This window comes from Eimeria acervulina, genomic scaffold (genome assembly GCF_000499425.1).
Source record: "Eimeria acervulina Houghton genomic scaffold, Eah_scaff145, whole genome shotgun sequence".
Taxonomy (NCBI): Eukaryota; Apicomplexa; class Conoidasida; order Eucoccidiorida; family Eimeriidae; genus Eimeria; species Eimeria acervulina.
The window spans coordinates 26,402-42,780 of record NW_013550232.1 but is presented as its reverse complement, the minus strand read 5'-3'; the positions used below and the strand labels follow the sequence as shown (position 1 = coordinate 42,780).

Below are 16,379 nucleotides of genomic sequence, written 5' to 3'. Positions count from 1 at the left end.
TACCCGCACGCCCTTTCGATGCACGCGCTTGCAGTGTACATATATAGACTTGAGATTCCTTTAGCTATTAGTATCTAAACTACACTTGCTACGTAAAAGATGGAACAACATCTGAGACAACGTAGGTAAGGCAAACCTGTTGTGGGGGCCGGGTTGCATGTAAGCGTTTGCTTGTTGTTAACGAATGGACGGCTGCACCTGGAAACTTCCTTGGTTTGATTTTCTGCTTTTATTTAAAATAAAATTAATTTATTTCCTCAAATAAACGAAACAAACGAACTCATGCAAGACGACACCCTGTAGGCGGGCACAGCCATCAGTGAGAGGAGGCAGCAGTAGTTCAGCACGCGCTGTGACAGGGGCTGGGGTCTGATCTCTCTAGGGGACGTGGTGTATTATTTAGGGTAAAGAAAGGGTTTGTTGGTGGTTGTTTATTCTCTTTTTGCTTCTTTTAACAACAGGAGAGCCTCAGAACTTCTCCGTTTCTCAAGGGGCCCTCGCAACCCGTCAAGAGGTGGGGATTTGTAGTGTGATGGCGGCTGGTGCGGTGCTTGTATGAGTTATTTTTGTCTTTTAAAAGGCTTTATGCTTGTCTCCTGTTTAATTATTCTACTCTTATCCAGATATTGTCTCCAATTACTGTGGCCTCTCTGCCCCCCCACCTCGTGTGGTGGGCCTGGTATAGTATTCTCTTACTTGTATGAAAGCAAGGCAGTCTTTCCTGCTTACAAGCATATTTAGAGCTGCTGTTTAGTTGCAAAGGCTGTCTCATCTTTAGCTTATTATTGGGGTTCAGGGTTGAGGGGTTGGGGCTGGTAATAAGATCAGCAGAAGTGCCTTTGTGATGGGCGTTGCTGCTGTTGGTTGTTGCTGGTGTCGCTCTTCTGTTGCTGCATGCAAACTTTCATCTTGCTTCTTTTTCATTTCTTCTTCTGCATGTTAAGCTGTGGGGTTTGTGGGAGTATGGCTTGTAGCTGCGGTTGTTCATATGTATATGCGCGTATACATGCGCATGCATAGGTGTTTGCTTTTAATGCTACTGCTGCAGCAGCAGTTGCTGCTGTTGTGTGTGGCTGCTGCTTCAGGGTGTCTGTAGCCCTTTTTCCGTTTGTTTCTCCCCCTTTAATCAGCGGGGGAGTCCGCGTTGGCGGCTGCAGCTGTCTGTACAGTTGGACCCCAGCAAGCAATGACCGGTCAAGGAAGAGACGAAGTCCCTGAAAGGGCAGAGGAGCGCAGATCTCCTTCTAGAGAGCGCATGCGTGAGATGTCACAGGATGGAGAAGGGGGGGGCCCCAGGGGCCCCTCAGGGGAGCGCAGCCCCCCACCGCGAAGATCTCCTTCTGGAAGCCGCCGCAGCAGAAGCCCGCAAAGAACGGACAGGAGGAGCCGATCCTCGTGAGTTTCTTATAAATGCCTTTATTAGTTTCTTCTGTACATGCATGCATGCATGTACATGCATGCTTTTCTGCTTCCACCTGCCATTGCTATTGCTACTGCTGCTTTTTTGCTTTTGCTGCTGCTGCTGCTGCAGACGCGGCAGCAGGAGCAGAAGCCACAGCGGAGGCCGCGGGGGGCGTTACAACGGGAGAGCATACTATGGTGATGAAAGGGTGACGCACGTTATGGAGATTCAAGATGATGATGCTTCATTCATCTTGGGAGCTGGTGGGGCTGGCTGCCATCATTGCTGCTGCTGCTGCCGTGTGCTGCTGCTGCTGCTCACTTTTGCTGCTGGCCGCTGCAGCGTATAGTTGGATGTGGGGCCGCGTTCTACCGTTGGCGTCTCGGTGACCGTACACTGCGTTGCTGCGAAGGGCTCGCATGCACGGGCGTGGATACGGGTGTTTTGCATGCATGGGGCTGTTCATGGATGCATGCATGAGTGCACGGGTGCATGCACGCATTTGTGTGTGTTTGGGGCTGGGGCGTTGCAGGAGGCCGCACAAAAAGGAAGCTCAGCCACGTGTGTGGGGCTGAGTTGAATATAGAGGAACGCAACGGGAGGACTGTATTGGAGATGCGGGGAACAGAAGACACTATAAAAAGAGCGAAGCTGTACGTTGGCTTTGTTATGCAGCAACGCGTGGGGCCCGTGCAGCTTCCGCCAGATGCAGAAAGCCGAGATGACCTCACCATCATCGATGTAAGTGTCACCCAACTACATGCATGCATGCATACATTCAGGTGCATGCATGCGTGCACTCAAGTGCATGCATGCAAAGTTTAGGGATTGGGATGGCTTAGGAGCCCAAGGGCGAGCCGCAGGGTGTCCATGCATGCATTCATGCATGCATGCATGCGTGGATAGCGGGGTGTCTGTGTATGTTTGGGGTGTATGCGCAGGTGCCGCACGAGTGCGTGGGTTACGTGACTGGGCGTAAAGGTGCGGGATTGAGGAGCGTTGAAGAGGAGTGGAATACGTTGATGTTCTTCACAGATTTGCGCTCAGAGAAAGCAGGGCAAACAGAACGCCTCGCCATATTTGGTAGCCAGTGCGTCAATAGACACCAGCTCCTTGCATGCATGCGGTGTATCTCCACATGCGAATTATGACGGCCTCTCTTAAGGGCGTAGGTGCTGCATTGCAGCGGTGTGGTTTGCATGCATGCATGCATATAGGCATGCATGCATTGGGACTATGCGGTATGCATGCATACCTGGATGCCTGCATGAATGCATTGGGGCTGTGTGGTGCGCATGCATGTATGCATGTGTGGTATGCATGCATGCATGCGTGCATGCATGCATGCATTGGGGCTGTGCGACATGCATGCATTTGCTGCGCAGGCGCGCTCGGCGTGGGAGCGAGTTGAAGGTGATGTCAGCAGTGGAGCAGAAAATGCCGGGGTATTTCACCGATAATATTTCCGAGGGCTGCAGCTCAAATGAGGGATTTGATACGGATTATGTGGCGATAGCGGAGAAAGATTACTCTTATGCACTAGGTAAACGCTCCTATACTAACCACAAACCCTAAACCCTAAACCCGAAACTCTGCGCCGCTGCAACCTCAGATGCATCTCGAGAGAAGCAGCAGCAGCAGAAGCAGCAGCATGAACAGCAGAAGCAGCAACAGACATGCGGTGTTCATTTAGGAGGGGATTTGGCGCTGCGGGGCAGTTGCTATGTTGGGGGCTCTGAGTGGCTCTGTTATCTCTCTTCTATCATGCCCGTGACTGCTGCTGTTGCTGCTTCTGCTGTTGCTGCTGTTGCTGCTGCCTCTGTCTGATCTGAGCGCCGTCCGTACTTCCTGCAGCGAATTGGGTGTACCTCGGTGTGCATGCATGCATGCATGCACGTATATGATCTGTTTGTTGTTGTTTTTTGCATGCATGCATGCATGCAGGCCAGCGTGGTAGCACTCGTAAGAAGTTGGCGAGGGCTTCCGGTGCTATATTGGAGTATGTGGGTCGCATCGCCTTTGTTGCGGGGACTTTACCCGAACGCATGCGAGCGAAGCAATATCTGCAGTGGCTTTGCATGCAAAGAACTTCGTTTGTGCATGTTGACACCGCCGGACGGTGAGGCAGCAGCAGACGCACACTCAGAGACAGCAGCAGGAGACACTTGCACACACATACACAGAGAGAGGGAGGGGGGAGGGATAGTTGTTTAGTATATCTGTCTACATAACCACATTTATACATATACACATATATATGTATGTATATATATATACATATATATATCTGAATATGTATGTATATATGTATATATATCTGCATATATATATATATATATATATATATATTGCATTTGGTGGGGTTGTTGTTATTGGTGCGCAGAGATGACTGCGAGGTGGTGCATTTGCCGCTGGATGCGGTGGCGTACGTGACGGGTTCGAAGGGGAGTAATTTGCGAAGAGTAGAGGAGGAGACAGGGACCTTCATATTTCTTGATGGGGCTCGAGGAGGGGGGGAAGAGAGACTGCTTATTTTTTGCTATGACCCTGAAGCAAGACGCCGCGCTCGCATGCGCATTGAAGACAGGATCGATGAAAAACTCTCAGGGAGAGCGAGGTATGCATGCATGAAGATGATAAGTCTCTCTCTCTCTCTCCTCTTTGTTTGTCTCCTCCGTTTTAAACTGCGGATCTGCCTGTCTTCGCTGTTGTAGTGTTCATTGCGCATTTTTACGGTGTCTGTCTCTTCTCTGCTCTGTCGCCGCCGTTGTTGTGGTGTCTCTGTCTCCTTTCTTCTACTCTCCCTTTCTCTCTCCTTTTTTCTATGTTATACCTCCTCCTCTATTTCAATTCGTCTTCCTGCTGTTATTGCTGCTGCTGCTGTTATTGCTGCTGCTGCTGTTGCTGCTGCTGGTCTGTCTCTTTAGGCCCTTATATCATGGAGGCGGTGGGCGCTACCGGTCTCCTTCTCCTCGTCGTGGTGACTACGGTGGCTACGGCCGCTACGATGATCGCGGTGGTGGTGGTTATTATGGTGGTGGTGGTGGTGGTTATTATGGTGGTGGTGGTGGTTATTATGGTGGTGGTGGATATGGAGGCCCTCAAGGAGGAGGAGGCTATAGAAGTGGTAGAGGAGGAGGCAGCTACCGCAGCAGATCTCCAAGCAGAAATAGAGGAGGGGGCTATTACCGTTCTCGTAGCCGTTCTGCTGATTATTGGAGAGGAGGAGGAGGCGGGAGGAGTCGATCCCCCAGCCCTGTACGCCGTGATCGGTCGTATAATAGGTGCGTTCATCATGCATGCATGCATGCAACGGAGACATAAAAAGAACAACAAACTCACAGGCAACTCCCATGCATGCATATTTGCATGCATATCTTCATGCATGCATGCAGATATGCATGCAGCGGGCAACATCAGCAGCAACTGGTGGCTGGGGTGCTGCTGCTGTCTGGTGGCTGGTGGATACTGTTGAGGGGTAGAGGAGAAACAAAGAAAAGGCATGTGTTGTGTTCATCGCCACTGCGCTTCAGCAGTGCAGCGCATGCATGCGAGGTGTACGTACACCGCGGTGTGTCTCTATGGAGGCGGCCGCCTGCTGGATTCGCAGGGTTTACGGTGGGGTATTTGTTGTAATTCTTTGGTTTTTCTTCTTTTTTGTCTCTGCCCCCCACTCAGAGGAGATTTTCCTGGGGCTGATGCCGTCGACTTGCTGAGGTGTATGTACACTGCGAACAGGAATGAATGATGTGCTTATATGCTGTTAGCCCCCCAACGAGCGATGGTGCAGATAATAGAAAGCATATATATATATATATATGTACATATAGATGCTTATGTGCTGTATGAGTGTATATAAGAGTTGGGGCGGTGCTGCATGCTCTCGCTCTGATTGCATCTGCATGTACACCGGAATATATGGTTTTTTTCTTGTTTTGTTGTTGGGCCTAAGCCGCATTTCTGTGTTTGTTGCTTCGTGGCCAGGGGACAGTCGCCCTAAGGAACGCCCTCCATCATTATCTGCATGTCTACTCCTTGTTCTGGGGAAGGTTGAGGTTCTCATTGCAGCAGGCAGCCGCACCTCTCTAAGTGTCTGTACACCGCGCGAGACAATGCATACACCAAGCGGCGCCTGTGGCGTTTTGCTCTTCAAGATGAAGGGACAGAGACAGAGACAGAGACGGCGCTGTTCGTTGACCTCCGGGTGTACATGCATCGCGTGCTGTACGTGCAGTCCGTGCTGAGAATGCAGGCCGAGGTGTACGTACAGTCGGTGGTGTACGTACAGCTCCAAGTGTACGTACACCTCGTGTCGTACAGGCAATCCATAGAGAACGACGCCTCCTGTCCTCATTCTTGATGATGTACCTGCAGTTGGCGGTGTGCACATAGCGGTGCTGTCGCTGAAGTAGGTGCTGCGCGTACAGCTCCAGGTGTACATGCAGCTCCAGGCGTACATGCAGCTCCAGGTGTACATGCAGCTCCAGGTGTACATGCAGATCCAGGTGTACATGCAGATCCAGGTGTACATACAGCTCCAGGTGTACATGCAGCTCCAGGTGTACATGCAGCTCCAGGTGTACGTAAGGCTCCAGGTGTACATGCAGCTCCAGGTGTACGTGTAGATTGAGGGAGGTGGAGTGTAGGCGGCGGTCATTGTGGTGTTTATCTTTACGTGTCAAGACAGCCTACGGTGTCTCCTAATTGAAGTGAATTGAGAATAGCTGGCCTGTCTCCTTCCTTCTCCGTGCAAGAAGAAAGGAGTGCATTAAGGGGCAGCTTCTCTCTTCTCATGATCGACAACCAGCTGCTTCTGTCTCCTTTCATTGTCTCCTCTTGCAACGGCTGCACCGCGTATCCGGGCGTTTGTGCTGTCTCCTGACTGCGGCAGAGGAGACAGTTGAGGGACTCTGTCTCTTCTTCCAGAGGATTTGCTGCTGCTGCGCTGCTGCTGCGATGCTACTGTCTCCTCCTTGCTGCTCTTTGAGGGCATAGCAGCTGACGCGGTGTATAGGAGACAGCAGAGACAAAGAGGAAGCGGCGCATGCAGATGCACATACGGCGCATGCAGCAAGGCTTGTTTGCATTTGTTGTTGTAAATAGAAAGGAAGAGACAGTATACACCTGGTAGTGGGGGGGCGAGGTGCCTTCTCCATGGACCTGTAAAGGAGACAGATGACTGCGAAGGGATAGCTGTCTCTGTTGTCTCTCTAGTTCTAGCAGTAGCAAGCAGAAGAGCTCTCTCCCGTCACATAAGGCCTTCTGCTGCTGCTGCTGTTGTTGCTGTTGCTGTTGTTGCTGCTGCTGCTGGTGTTGTTACAGCTGCTTTTGAAGCGGGGCGTCAGGGTGGCGGAGGTGCTGCGCTTCTCTGCAGTTTGTCTCTCCTCTGTTTCTTCTTTGGTGTCTCCTTTTTAATATTATTGTCTCTTTTTCTTTTGCTGCTTTGCAGATCCATGCGGGGAGACTACGATGACAGACGGCGCTACGACGATGATCGCTACCACTGAGTGGCGGCTCCCTTGGGGTGTACGTACACCCCATCCTACCCCACACTGCTGCACAGCAGCAGCAGCAGCAGCAGCAACAGCATGAACAGCAGATGACGGTGAAGCAACGACCACCAGGAAGCTCTGAGGGCCCTAAAGGTAGCAAGCAGGAAGGAGAGGAGACACTTGAAGGAGACGGAGACAGGCTTGCACGTTATGAACAGTATTACATAATTACTTTGGAGGAGACAGAAGAAGGGACGTGTTGCTGCTTTGTGCTTTGTGTGCTTTGCTTTTTCTCTGCGTTGTAAACAAAGGCATTTAAACCAGTGAAGGAGTAAATGCATGCAACAGTTAAACAAACAAATCAGAGAAAACGAACTAACCATACATTATACGGGTACGCGGTGGTGAGACAAACGCATCAACACCGCCCCAGCAATAAGACCCCAAGAGAAAGACAGCAGCAGCAGCAGCAGCAGCAGCAGCAGTTGCTGCTTCTGCTGCAGTTGTGGCCATTGTTGCTGCCATTGTTGCTGGTGCTGCAGTTGCTGCTGCTGCTGCAGCTCGTTGGGGTGCGTGCAGCATTATTAATTAATAATTGTTATTGGAGTTAGTGGGGTGTGAGGTGTATAGACTCCCTCACAAACTTAATATAAACAGCACGATTAGGTGCTGGTTTGTTGCATGGGGCTGTCTGGCTGTTGTGAGTCCGTTCAAGTGCATGCACAGGGTAGCTTCTGCTGCTGCAGCAGCTACTGTAGTAGCAGCAGCAGCTGCTGCTGCAGCTGCTGCTGTTTAATAAGTAAAGTAAAAGACAGGAGCAGCTCAGTGCGGTTGCGAGTCTCTCTTTACCTGACTTCAGTTCCTTTTAAGTGGCTCTCAGATTTTCTGCATGCATGCGTTGTTTCTGCATGCATCTTTGCATGCATTGTTGCATGCATGCATAGCTGGCATGCATGCATTGTTGCGTGCATGCAACAATAACAGGGCGAGGCTGTTGCTGTTTGTTAGGTTGGTGCTGCTAGAGAACGAAGCAAGCTAAACCCTAAACCCTTAAACCAGAAGACGAACCCTCAAACCCTAAACCCTATGCTATAGAGAACAAACCCTAGGATCAGAGTCTATGCACTAAGACCTGAGCTGTAAACCCTAGACCCTAAGAGAGCCCTAAACCCTAAAACCCCAACCCTTATAATAACAAGCCCCACAGCTGCAGAAAAGAAGGGTTTCGTCGTCTTTTCGTGGGGCGTCTTGCAATTCAAATAGGGCAGCCACTGCTATGCTGCAGTTATCTGTCTGTACACCGCAGCCACCATAAAAAATACCTTAGTGGCTACCTCTTATGGAGACAGCAGGAGAGCGACGGCCCCCTGTCTTTCTTTTTATTATTTTTAATTATATTATATATCTTTTAATTATATTTTTCTCAGCTCTCGCACTGGCGGGATGTGTAGTGGCGGCGTTTTATATTATGCCTATTCATTTATTTCTAATTACTCTTATTAGGTGTATTTTTCATTACACGTGTACGTACATACACCCCATTGGGCTGTACGCTGAGGAGATAACTCTAGAGGGACAGCAGCTGCTGCACTTCTTCGCTGCTGTCTCCTCGATACCCTCCTCGAAGCTGCTGCGCTTCACTATATATATGCATGCAAGCATGCATACAGACAAAATGCATGCATACACACAGACAACTTGCATGCATGCATGTATGCATGCATGCATGCACACAGACAAGATGCATGCTTGCGTGCATGCACACCTACACAATGCGTGCATGCATGCATGTACACTGACAGCATGCATGCATGTACACTGACAGCATGCAAGCATGCGCGCCTGCATGCATCCACGTATACTGTTATACATATATATATATATATTATATGTTTAGTGAGAAAGGAAGCCTACAGCATGCTTCCAAGCAGCTTCAACAGTTTCGCTGAGTGTGGGGTGTGTGTGCGTGTATGTAGCGAGCTGGTGTACAGACACCCCAGCAGCCATTGCATTTGCACACTGCTGCATTAAGTCTCCTGCATGAGGACCGATGATGTGACAGCCCAACAACTGTCCGGTGTCTCTTCTCCAAAGTATTTTGCATAAACCCTCAGCCTCTCCCTCCGCTAATGCTTTTGAATTTGCTTTAAATGAAGATGTAGAGACACCCAAAGAGAAACCCTCACGCTCACTCAATGCACGAGCCTCAGGCTCCGTATACCCTGCATAAACAATACCACAAACCCTAAACCCTAAACCCTAAACCCTAAACAATACAAACCCTAAACCCTAAACAATACAAACCCTAAACCCTAAACCTGAAAGACCCCAAATACGAAGACTCACACAAACAAAACGCTAAACAAAATGACACGCTAAACCCTAAACCCTAAAACCTCAGGAGATTCGCACTGAACGAGCCTCTATACAGCGCCAAACGCAAATCCCCGCCTGCCTCTAAACCCTAAACCCTAAACCCTAAACCCTGAATTCTAAAAGACAACGTGGAGGTAAGGGTGGCAGCACGGGGAGACAGTAAGAAAAGAGACAAACGAAGATGAAGGGGACAGACAAAAAACAAAACAGAGACAGAGACACACAGAGAGACAGAAAGAGACAGAGACAAAGACTAAGAAAGAAACAAAAGAAGAGACATAAAAAGATAGAGACAGATGTGGGTGAGACAAAGACAGATATAAAAAGAGAGACAGATAAACACGCACAAAGAGACAGGCACAGAGAGAGAGAGAGAGACAGAAACAAAGAGAGACAGAAGGAGACAGAGACCGATTGCTATTACTATTATTATCTATTATTACTGTTATTATCATTGTTGCTGCTGCCGTTTATTGTTGTGTTTGTTTGTATACTCCCATTACAATATATAATTACAAATAAATACAATCAAAATATATCAATATAACTATGTAATTAATAATAATACATATATATATATATATATATAATAGATATATTGTACATTCATATATATATAATACATATATATATATATATATATATAGATCTCTTTCTTTTGTAATACTATGTTTCTTATATATATATATACACCCTACATACATTTCCTAAGTGTTACGCTGTATGTATGAGTATAATAAATATGATATTAATAATACTATTAAACGATATATAATATGAAAAGAATATCTTATATACAATCATGATATAGATATCAGTTGATGTGATTAATAATTATATTTGTTTGTACACTCACCAACAAATGCTATCTCAGGGTTAGTAAAGCATGCAGCAGGAATAAGCCGAGGGTTAAAGGGACGGTGTCTCCCTGCAATTGTCTCTACTGCTGTTGCTGCTTGAGCTGAAGCTGCATGCGCTAGCTGCAGCACACCGTTTGCATCTCCAATACAATAAAGCCCTTCTATAACTTCTCCTTCGCTTGCACCCCCCTCTCCTTTAGCAGCCCCAGCAGCAGCAGCCCCAGCAGCAGCAGCAGGAGCAGCAGAACCTTCAAATGCCTCTCTAGGAGACCTGCTGCTTGATGTATGTCGAAGCACCCGCATGCATTTATCAACAGGTATGAATCCACCTCTTTGTAGATTAACGCCTAGCGCCTCTAAACCCAAGCCCTGAATAAAAACAAACAAAATATATAAAGAAGAAAATAAAAAAATTATAATAAAACAAAATATAACTCACTCACTCCACGCAAACACAAGCAAATATAATGCTCAGCCCCTGCTGCTACTGCTGCTGATGCTAAACGTGATACTGCTACTGCTGCTAATCAAGGTACTGGTGCTGCTGCTTTTGTTTTTTCTTTGTTGCTGCTTTAGGCTTAGCTGCAGCAGCAGCAGCGTCAGCAGCAGCAGCTCCATCAGCAGCAACCGCAGCAGCAGCTCCGTAGCAGCGTCAGCAGCAGCAGCAGCGTCAGCAGCAGCAGCACGGAGATTACCTGTGTCGCAGGTTTGCGTCCAGTAGCAACAAGACATGCATCGGGTGTAAGTACTCCTTTATCTGCTGCTGTCTCTCTATCTTTGAGGTGTATTTCCAGCGGCGCTGGTGTTTGCTGCTGCATGCGCTTCACTGCAGCAGCAAGGGTGTTGGTGTGTAACTTGATAGGTCTCTCTGGGTCTCGCTGCAGGAGGAGACGCTTTGCTGCTTCTGCTATATCGGGATCGACTCCCGGGAGGAGACGATCCCCAGCCTCTATAAGCACAACCTCAGCTCCCATAGAAGAAAACACCTCAGCAAATTCTAAACCAATATACCCTGCACCTATAATTGCGACATAAGAAGGCATTGTAGGGAGCCCCACAGCGGTGTCGCTAGTCATTATCTGGTGCTGCTGCTCCTGCTGCTGCTGCTGCTGCTGTTGCTGTTGCTGTGGGTGTGGCTGTGGGGGCACATCGATCCCAGGGGGAACGAAGGGAACCGATCCCGGGGCCAAGATAATGTTGCGCGCATGCAGAGTCTGCGGTGTATCGGCAGGTGATGTTGGTGTGGGGTGCAGAGATAGAACACCTGGACCCTCTACAACTGCACGTGCATCGATCACTGGGATCTTGTGGGCTGCTAGCGATCCCAACAACCCCTTACGCACCTGCACATACACCCCACACCCCACACCCCACACTCTCGATGACCCCACAACACTAAACCCTATACCCTAAACCCTAAACAAGCAGCTGCAACATATGCAAACCACAAGAAACACAACCCCACATACACCTGGACGTACACCCCAAAACAATAACACTAAACACTAAACCCTAAACCCTAAACCCTAAACCCTAAACCCTGACCTTGGCTGCGACTCCGAGTGCATATTGTCCAGCAGCTTTGGGGTCTAATGTAACGGCGTTTGGTGCGAGGTGTATACCCATCTGCTGCAGCAGCTGCTGCTGCTGCAGCATGCGCGCTCTCCTCGCAGCAGCAAGTAAAGCTTTGCTAGGGATACACCCTCTATTTACACAAGTACCCCCGGGGTCTCCTCCACTGACAGCAGCAACACGAAGCCCCAAAGATTTTGCATGCAGACAGGCTGCATGCCCTCCTACTCCTAACCCCACAACTGCTATATCATAAGGATCGTCTTTGCTGCCTGCTGCTGTTGCTGCTGCTCCTCCTGCTGCTGCTGCTGCTTGGGTTAGGGATGCTCCAGGAGCTGCGCGCAGCAGCTGCTTCCTGGCGGTGTATGCAGCGGAGAGAGGCCCTGCTGCTGCTGCTGCAGCAGCAGCAGCAGGAGACACAGGAGCAACACCTATATGAGAAGAAGTAGAGAGGGTTTTGCTTGAGGGATGCACAAAGCCGAGAGAGAAGTGCAGCACGAGGTGTACATACACCGCAGCAGCGCAGCAAAAGGTCTTTAATAGAGCCCAGCGGTTCTTCATCTCTTCAAAACAAAAGACAAACAAAAACAAGAAAAGACAACAAACACCAGCTACAACACCCCTTAGCAGCAGCAGCAGCAGCTGCAGCAGGTGTCTGTGGTCTCTGCTGCGGTGTACAGACACCCCAACGTCTAGAGGAGAGACTGCAGCAGCAGACAGCAGCAAAATGCATGCGGCAGGAGAAGGGCTCTGTCTCTTTTTCTGTCTCTCTTTCTGTCTCCGTTGTGGAGTAGAGACAGATAGAGACAGATCTTTGTTTGTCTCTCTGCTGCTGCAGATACACCCCAAATTTAATTATAATTTCTGTCGCTGTGCAAACCAATGCCGGTGTAGCTGTCTACAACAGGGTTGCTGCTGCTGTCGTCACCGCTGTTGCTGCTGCTGCTGCTGCTGCTGCTGCTGCTGTTGTGTCTGGAGGTATTGCTGCAGCAGAAACAGCAAAAATATAGTTAAAAGGAGATGTCTCTTTTGTCTTTACTCGCAACTCAATTATACACATCAAACAAAAGACAAAAAACAACAGAACAACCACAAGACCCACGAGGCGGGGCTGTCTCGCCGAGCCTCTGCTGCTGCTGCTGTTGCTGCTGCTGCTGCTGCTGCTGGTGCATGCAGCCCCGTCCAGCGCCGCCGCCTTTCTCTCGCTGTTTGGGTTTTTTAGTTGTTGTCTGTAATTTCTTTTATTTTTTCATTATAAACAGCAGCACTTCTGCACCAGCAAACTCTACGTCAAAAACAAACAAAGAAACAAACAAACAAACAAACAAACAAACAAACAAACAAACGAACAAAGGGGCCCCGAGGCCTTCTCTGCTCTCCTCTGCAGGTTATTATAATCTTTTTTAAATATTAAAAGTAAAATACAAACTCAACGCTGTTATTTAATACAGATAGCTGCTGGAGGACCTGCAGCAGCAGCAGCAGCAGCCGCAGCAGTAGCAGCAACAGCAGCAGCAGCGCTAGCAGCGGCAGCAGGAGAACCGTATGCGGAAGCCGCTGCTGCAACAGGGACTGCAGCAGCTTGAGGGCATCCAGCTACGCAGGTAGAAGCAGAGGGAGCGGCAAGAGCAGCAGCCGCAGCAGCAGCAGCAGCAGCAGCAGCAAACGCAGCAGCAGCAGCAGCAAACGCAGCAGCAGCAGCAGCAAAGGCAACAACGGGACGAAGATTTGCAGTACAACAGAGGACCGAAGGAGGAACGAGATCAAGAAAACAGGAGCAAGGGCAACAGCAGCAGCAGTAACAGCAGCAACAGCAGCAGCAGCAGAAGCAGCAGAAGCAGCAGCAGCAGCAGCAGCAGGGGAGGCCTGCTACTGCTGCTGCTGCTTGTGCTGCAGCGAGGCTGTTTGATATATTGTGTTGTTTGTATGTTGTTTTGATGCAGTCTTAATAAATCCTATATTTGTTTATTTTGTTTATTTTGTTTATTTTGTTTATTTATTTGTTTATTTGTTTATTTTGTTTATTTTGTTTGTCTCTTCCTTTCTCTCTCTCTATCATTTTTCGTCTCTCTTACACTCATTTTTCTGTTAATTTTATTTGTTTTTTTCTTCTTTTTGTCTGTAAATCTTTATTTGATGTATTGTATTTATTTATATTTCCGCCTCTATCTCTCTCTGTCTCTCTGTATAATTATATATTTTATTAGTTTATTATTATTATTTTAAAACCTTGTTTGCTTACGCTTAAGAGACAATGCCGAAGCATAAACATCATAAAGACCGTCTCTATTTACTTCAAAGCGAATATACAGCAGAGTGGGGGGGGTTTAAAAAGAAAAATCTTCATTTACCCTTTAAGTCGCTTCCTTTCTACTGCTGGTAATGAAGATTAAATTTAATACGCTGTCTCTCTCCTTCTGTCTCCTCTCCTGTCTCTTTTGCTGTCTCATGCTGTCTCTTTTGCTGTCTCTTTTGCTGTCTCTCTCCTTCTGTATCCTTTGCTGTCTCTCTCCTTCTGTCTCCTTTGCTGTCTCTCCCCTTCTGTCTCCTTTGCTGTCTCTCCCCTTCTGTCTCTTTTGCTGTCTCTCTCTGCGTCTCTCTTACTGTTTTTCTTTCTTTATCCCTCTCTCTCTTTGTGTCTGTCTGTCTGTCTGTCTGTCTCTCTCTCTCTCTGTCTCTCTTGCTGCATCTCTGTCCCTGTCTCTCTGTCTCTCTGTCTCTCTGTGTCTCTGTCTCTCTCTTGCTGTCTCTCTCTCTCTGTCTCTCTGTCTCTCCGTCTCTGTCTCTCTTTCTGTGTCTCCTTCTGTCCTTTTGCTGTCTCGTTTACTGTTTGTCTTTATCTTTGTGTTGGTTGCTTTGTATGTTAAAATAAAATAAATAAATAAACAAATAAATAAATAAAATAAATAAATAATTTTATTTATTTATTTAATTTACGTTTGCTCGTTTTGTTTTGTTTTCTTTGTGTATTTATGATTGAATTTGTTGTGATTGTTTCGTGTACATCCCTTTTATCTAATTTAATTTAATTAATTAATTAATTAATTTGTTTAATTAATTATTTTTTATTTATTTGTTTGTTTATAGCGCTTTATCTCTGCGAGCGTTTAAAGACTCTGTCTGCACTTGTAATGAAAATTGTCTTTGAAGCGTTTGTCGGCTTTATTATATTTATTTTGCTCGTTTTTCTTTGCTTTATTTAACTAAACAAATTAATTAATTAATTAATTAATTAATTAATTAATTTGTTTGTTTGTTTGTTTGTTTGTAGCGCTTTATCTCTGCGACCGTTTAAAGATCCTGTCTGCACTTCAAATGGGATTGTCTTTGAAGCTTCATGCATCCTTCCTTATATAAAACAATATGCTAGATGCCCTGTAACAGGTGCATCCTTACGAGCTAGCGAACTGTCTCCTTTATATTTTCATAAGAATAATGAAGGCAAGTATCATTGTCCTGTTACGTTTAAAGAATTCGGAGACAATTCTTTTATTGTTGCTAATAGAAAGAGCGGACATGTCTATGCAAAAGATGCTATCGATAATCTGTGCAGACACCCCAAGCAGTGGAATGATCTTATTACAGGTGAATTAACTGTCTCTTTTAATTAATTAATTAATTAATTAGATTAATTATTTAATTAATTAGATTGATAAATTAATTAATTAATTAATTAATTAGATTGATTGGTTTATTTATTTATTTGATTATTTATTATTTGTTTATTTGTCTGTTGTTTATTCGTTTATTTTATTTCCCAGAGCAGTGTTATGATCTTATTACGAGTGAATGAACAATGTTTTTTAATTAATTAATTAATTAATTTAATTCATTAATTTATATTATTACGTATTATTTGATTATTTGTTTATTTGCTTTTTGTTTATTTATATTTCCCTTCATTCTAGCTCAGTCTATTAAAAAACAAACAAAACATTTTAAATTGTAATGTAATTGATTGCATGCGTATTAATATATTATCTTTATCTCCCTAACCGAATATATTAAATAAAGAGATACAAAACAGTTTAATTTAACTTAATTTAATTTATCTTTATCTCTTTAATTTAATTATTTGCATGCAGGGGAGCCCTTTACAAGCGCTGATTTGGTGGATATTCAGAATCCGTCAGATGCAAAGCGAAGAGCAATCGAACATTTCTACTACGTACGAGAAGGTAAAGATAAATAAATAAATAAATAAATAAATAAATAAATAAATAAATAAATAAATTAATTAATTAATTAATTAATTAATTAATTAAATAGATAAATAAATAAATTAGTTAAATAGAATGAAATAGAATGTGCTTGTTTACTTCGAGTTCTTTAGTTATTTATGTGCTTCCTACTTAACTACTTAGTTAATTAACTAATAAATCTTTGCTTCTCCTTAATTAATTAATTAATTAGTTAATTAATTAATTAATATAAATTATAATTAACTAATTAATATAAATAGTAATGAATGAATAAATGCAGGAACGAAGTGAAGAGCAAACAAAATAAGATAGGATTAATATAAACAAGATAAAGAAAGACAAAAAAAGAGCGTTTGATTTATTTTATTGTATTGTCTATTTTATTATTTTATTAGGTCAAGATATAACAAACTTTGTCGGAGGAATTGCTGCAGAGCCAGGAAGCCTAACGCCTCAAATAAAGAAATGTGAAACC

The 16,379-nt window shown here is 45.7% G+C and overlaps 2 protein-coding genes across 2 annotated transcripts; one reads left to right on the top strand and one right to left on the bottom strand.

Annotated features, from left to right (window-relative positions):
• Nucleotides 1–1,186: 1,186 nt before the first annotated feature.
• EAH_00020840 (KH domain-containing protein, putative) lies at nucleotides 1,187–4,877 on the top strand (the record flags this gene model as incomplete). Its single annotated transcript, XM_013397117.1, has 9 exons — nucleotides 1,187–1,395; nucleotides 1,532–1,665; nucleotides 1,935–2,143; nucleotides 2,344–2,492; nucleotides 2,788–2,945; nucleotides 3,347–3,521; nucleotides 3,786–4,042; nucleotides 4,330–4,686; nucleotides 4,798–4,877. 9 exons carry the CDS (start codon nucleotides 1,187–1,189, stop codon nucleotides 4,875–4,877), a joined length of 1,728 nt encoding a protein of 575 aa, XP_013252571.1.
• A 3,910-nt stretch (nucleotides 4,878–8,787) lies between these two features.
• Nucleotides 8,788–12,263, bottom strand: EAH_00020830 (dihydrolipoyl dehydrogenase protein, putative; the record flags this gene model as incomplete). Its single annotated transcript, XM_013397116.1, has 5 exons — nucleotides 8,788–9,116; nucleotides 9,307–9,345; nucleotides 10,127–10,499; nucleotides 10,826–11,473; nucleotides 11,676–12,263. 5 exons carry the CDS (start codon nucleotides 12,261–12,263, stop codon nucleotides 8,788–8,790), a joined length of 1,977 nt encoding a protein of 658 aa, XP_013252570.1.
• Nucleotides 12,264–16,379: the final 4,116 nt, after the last annotated feature.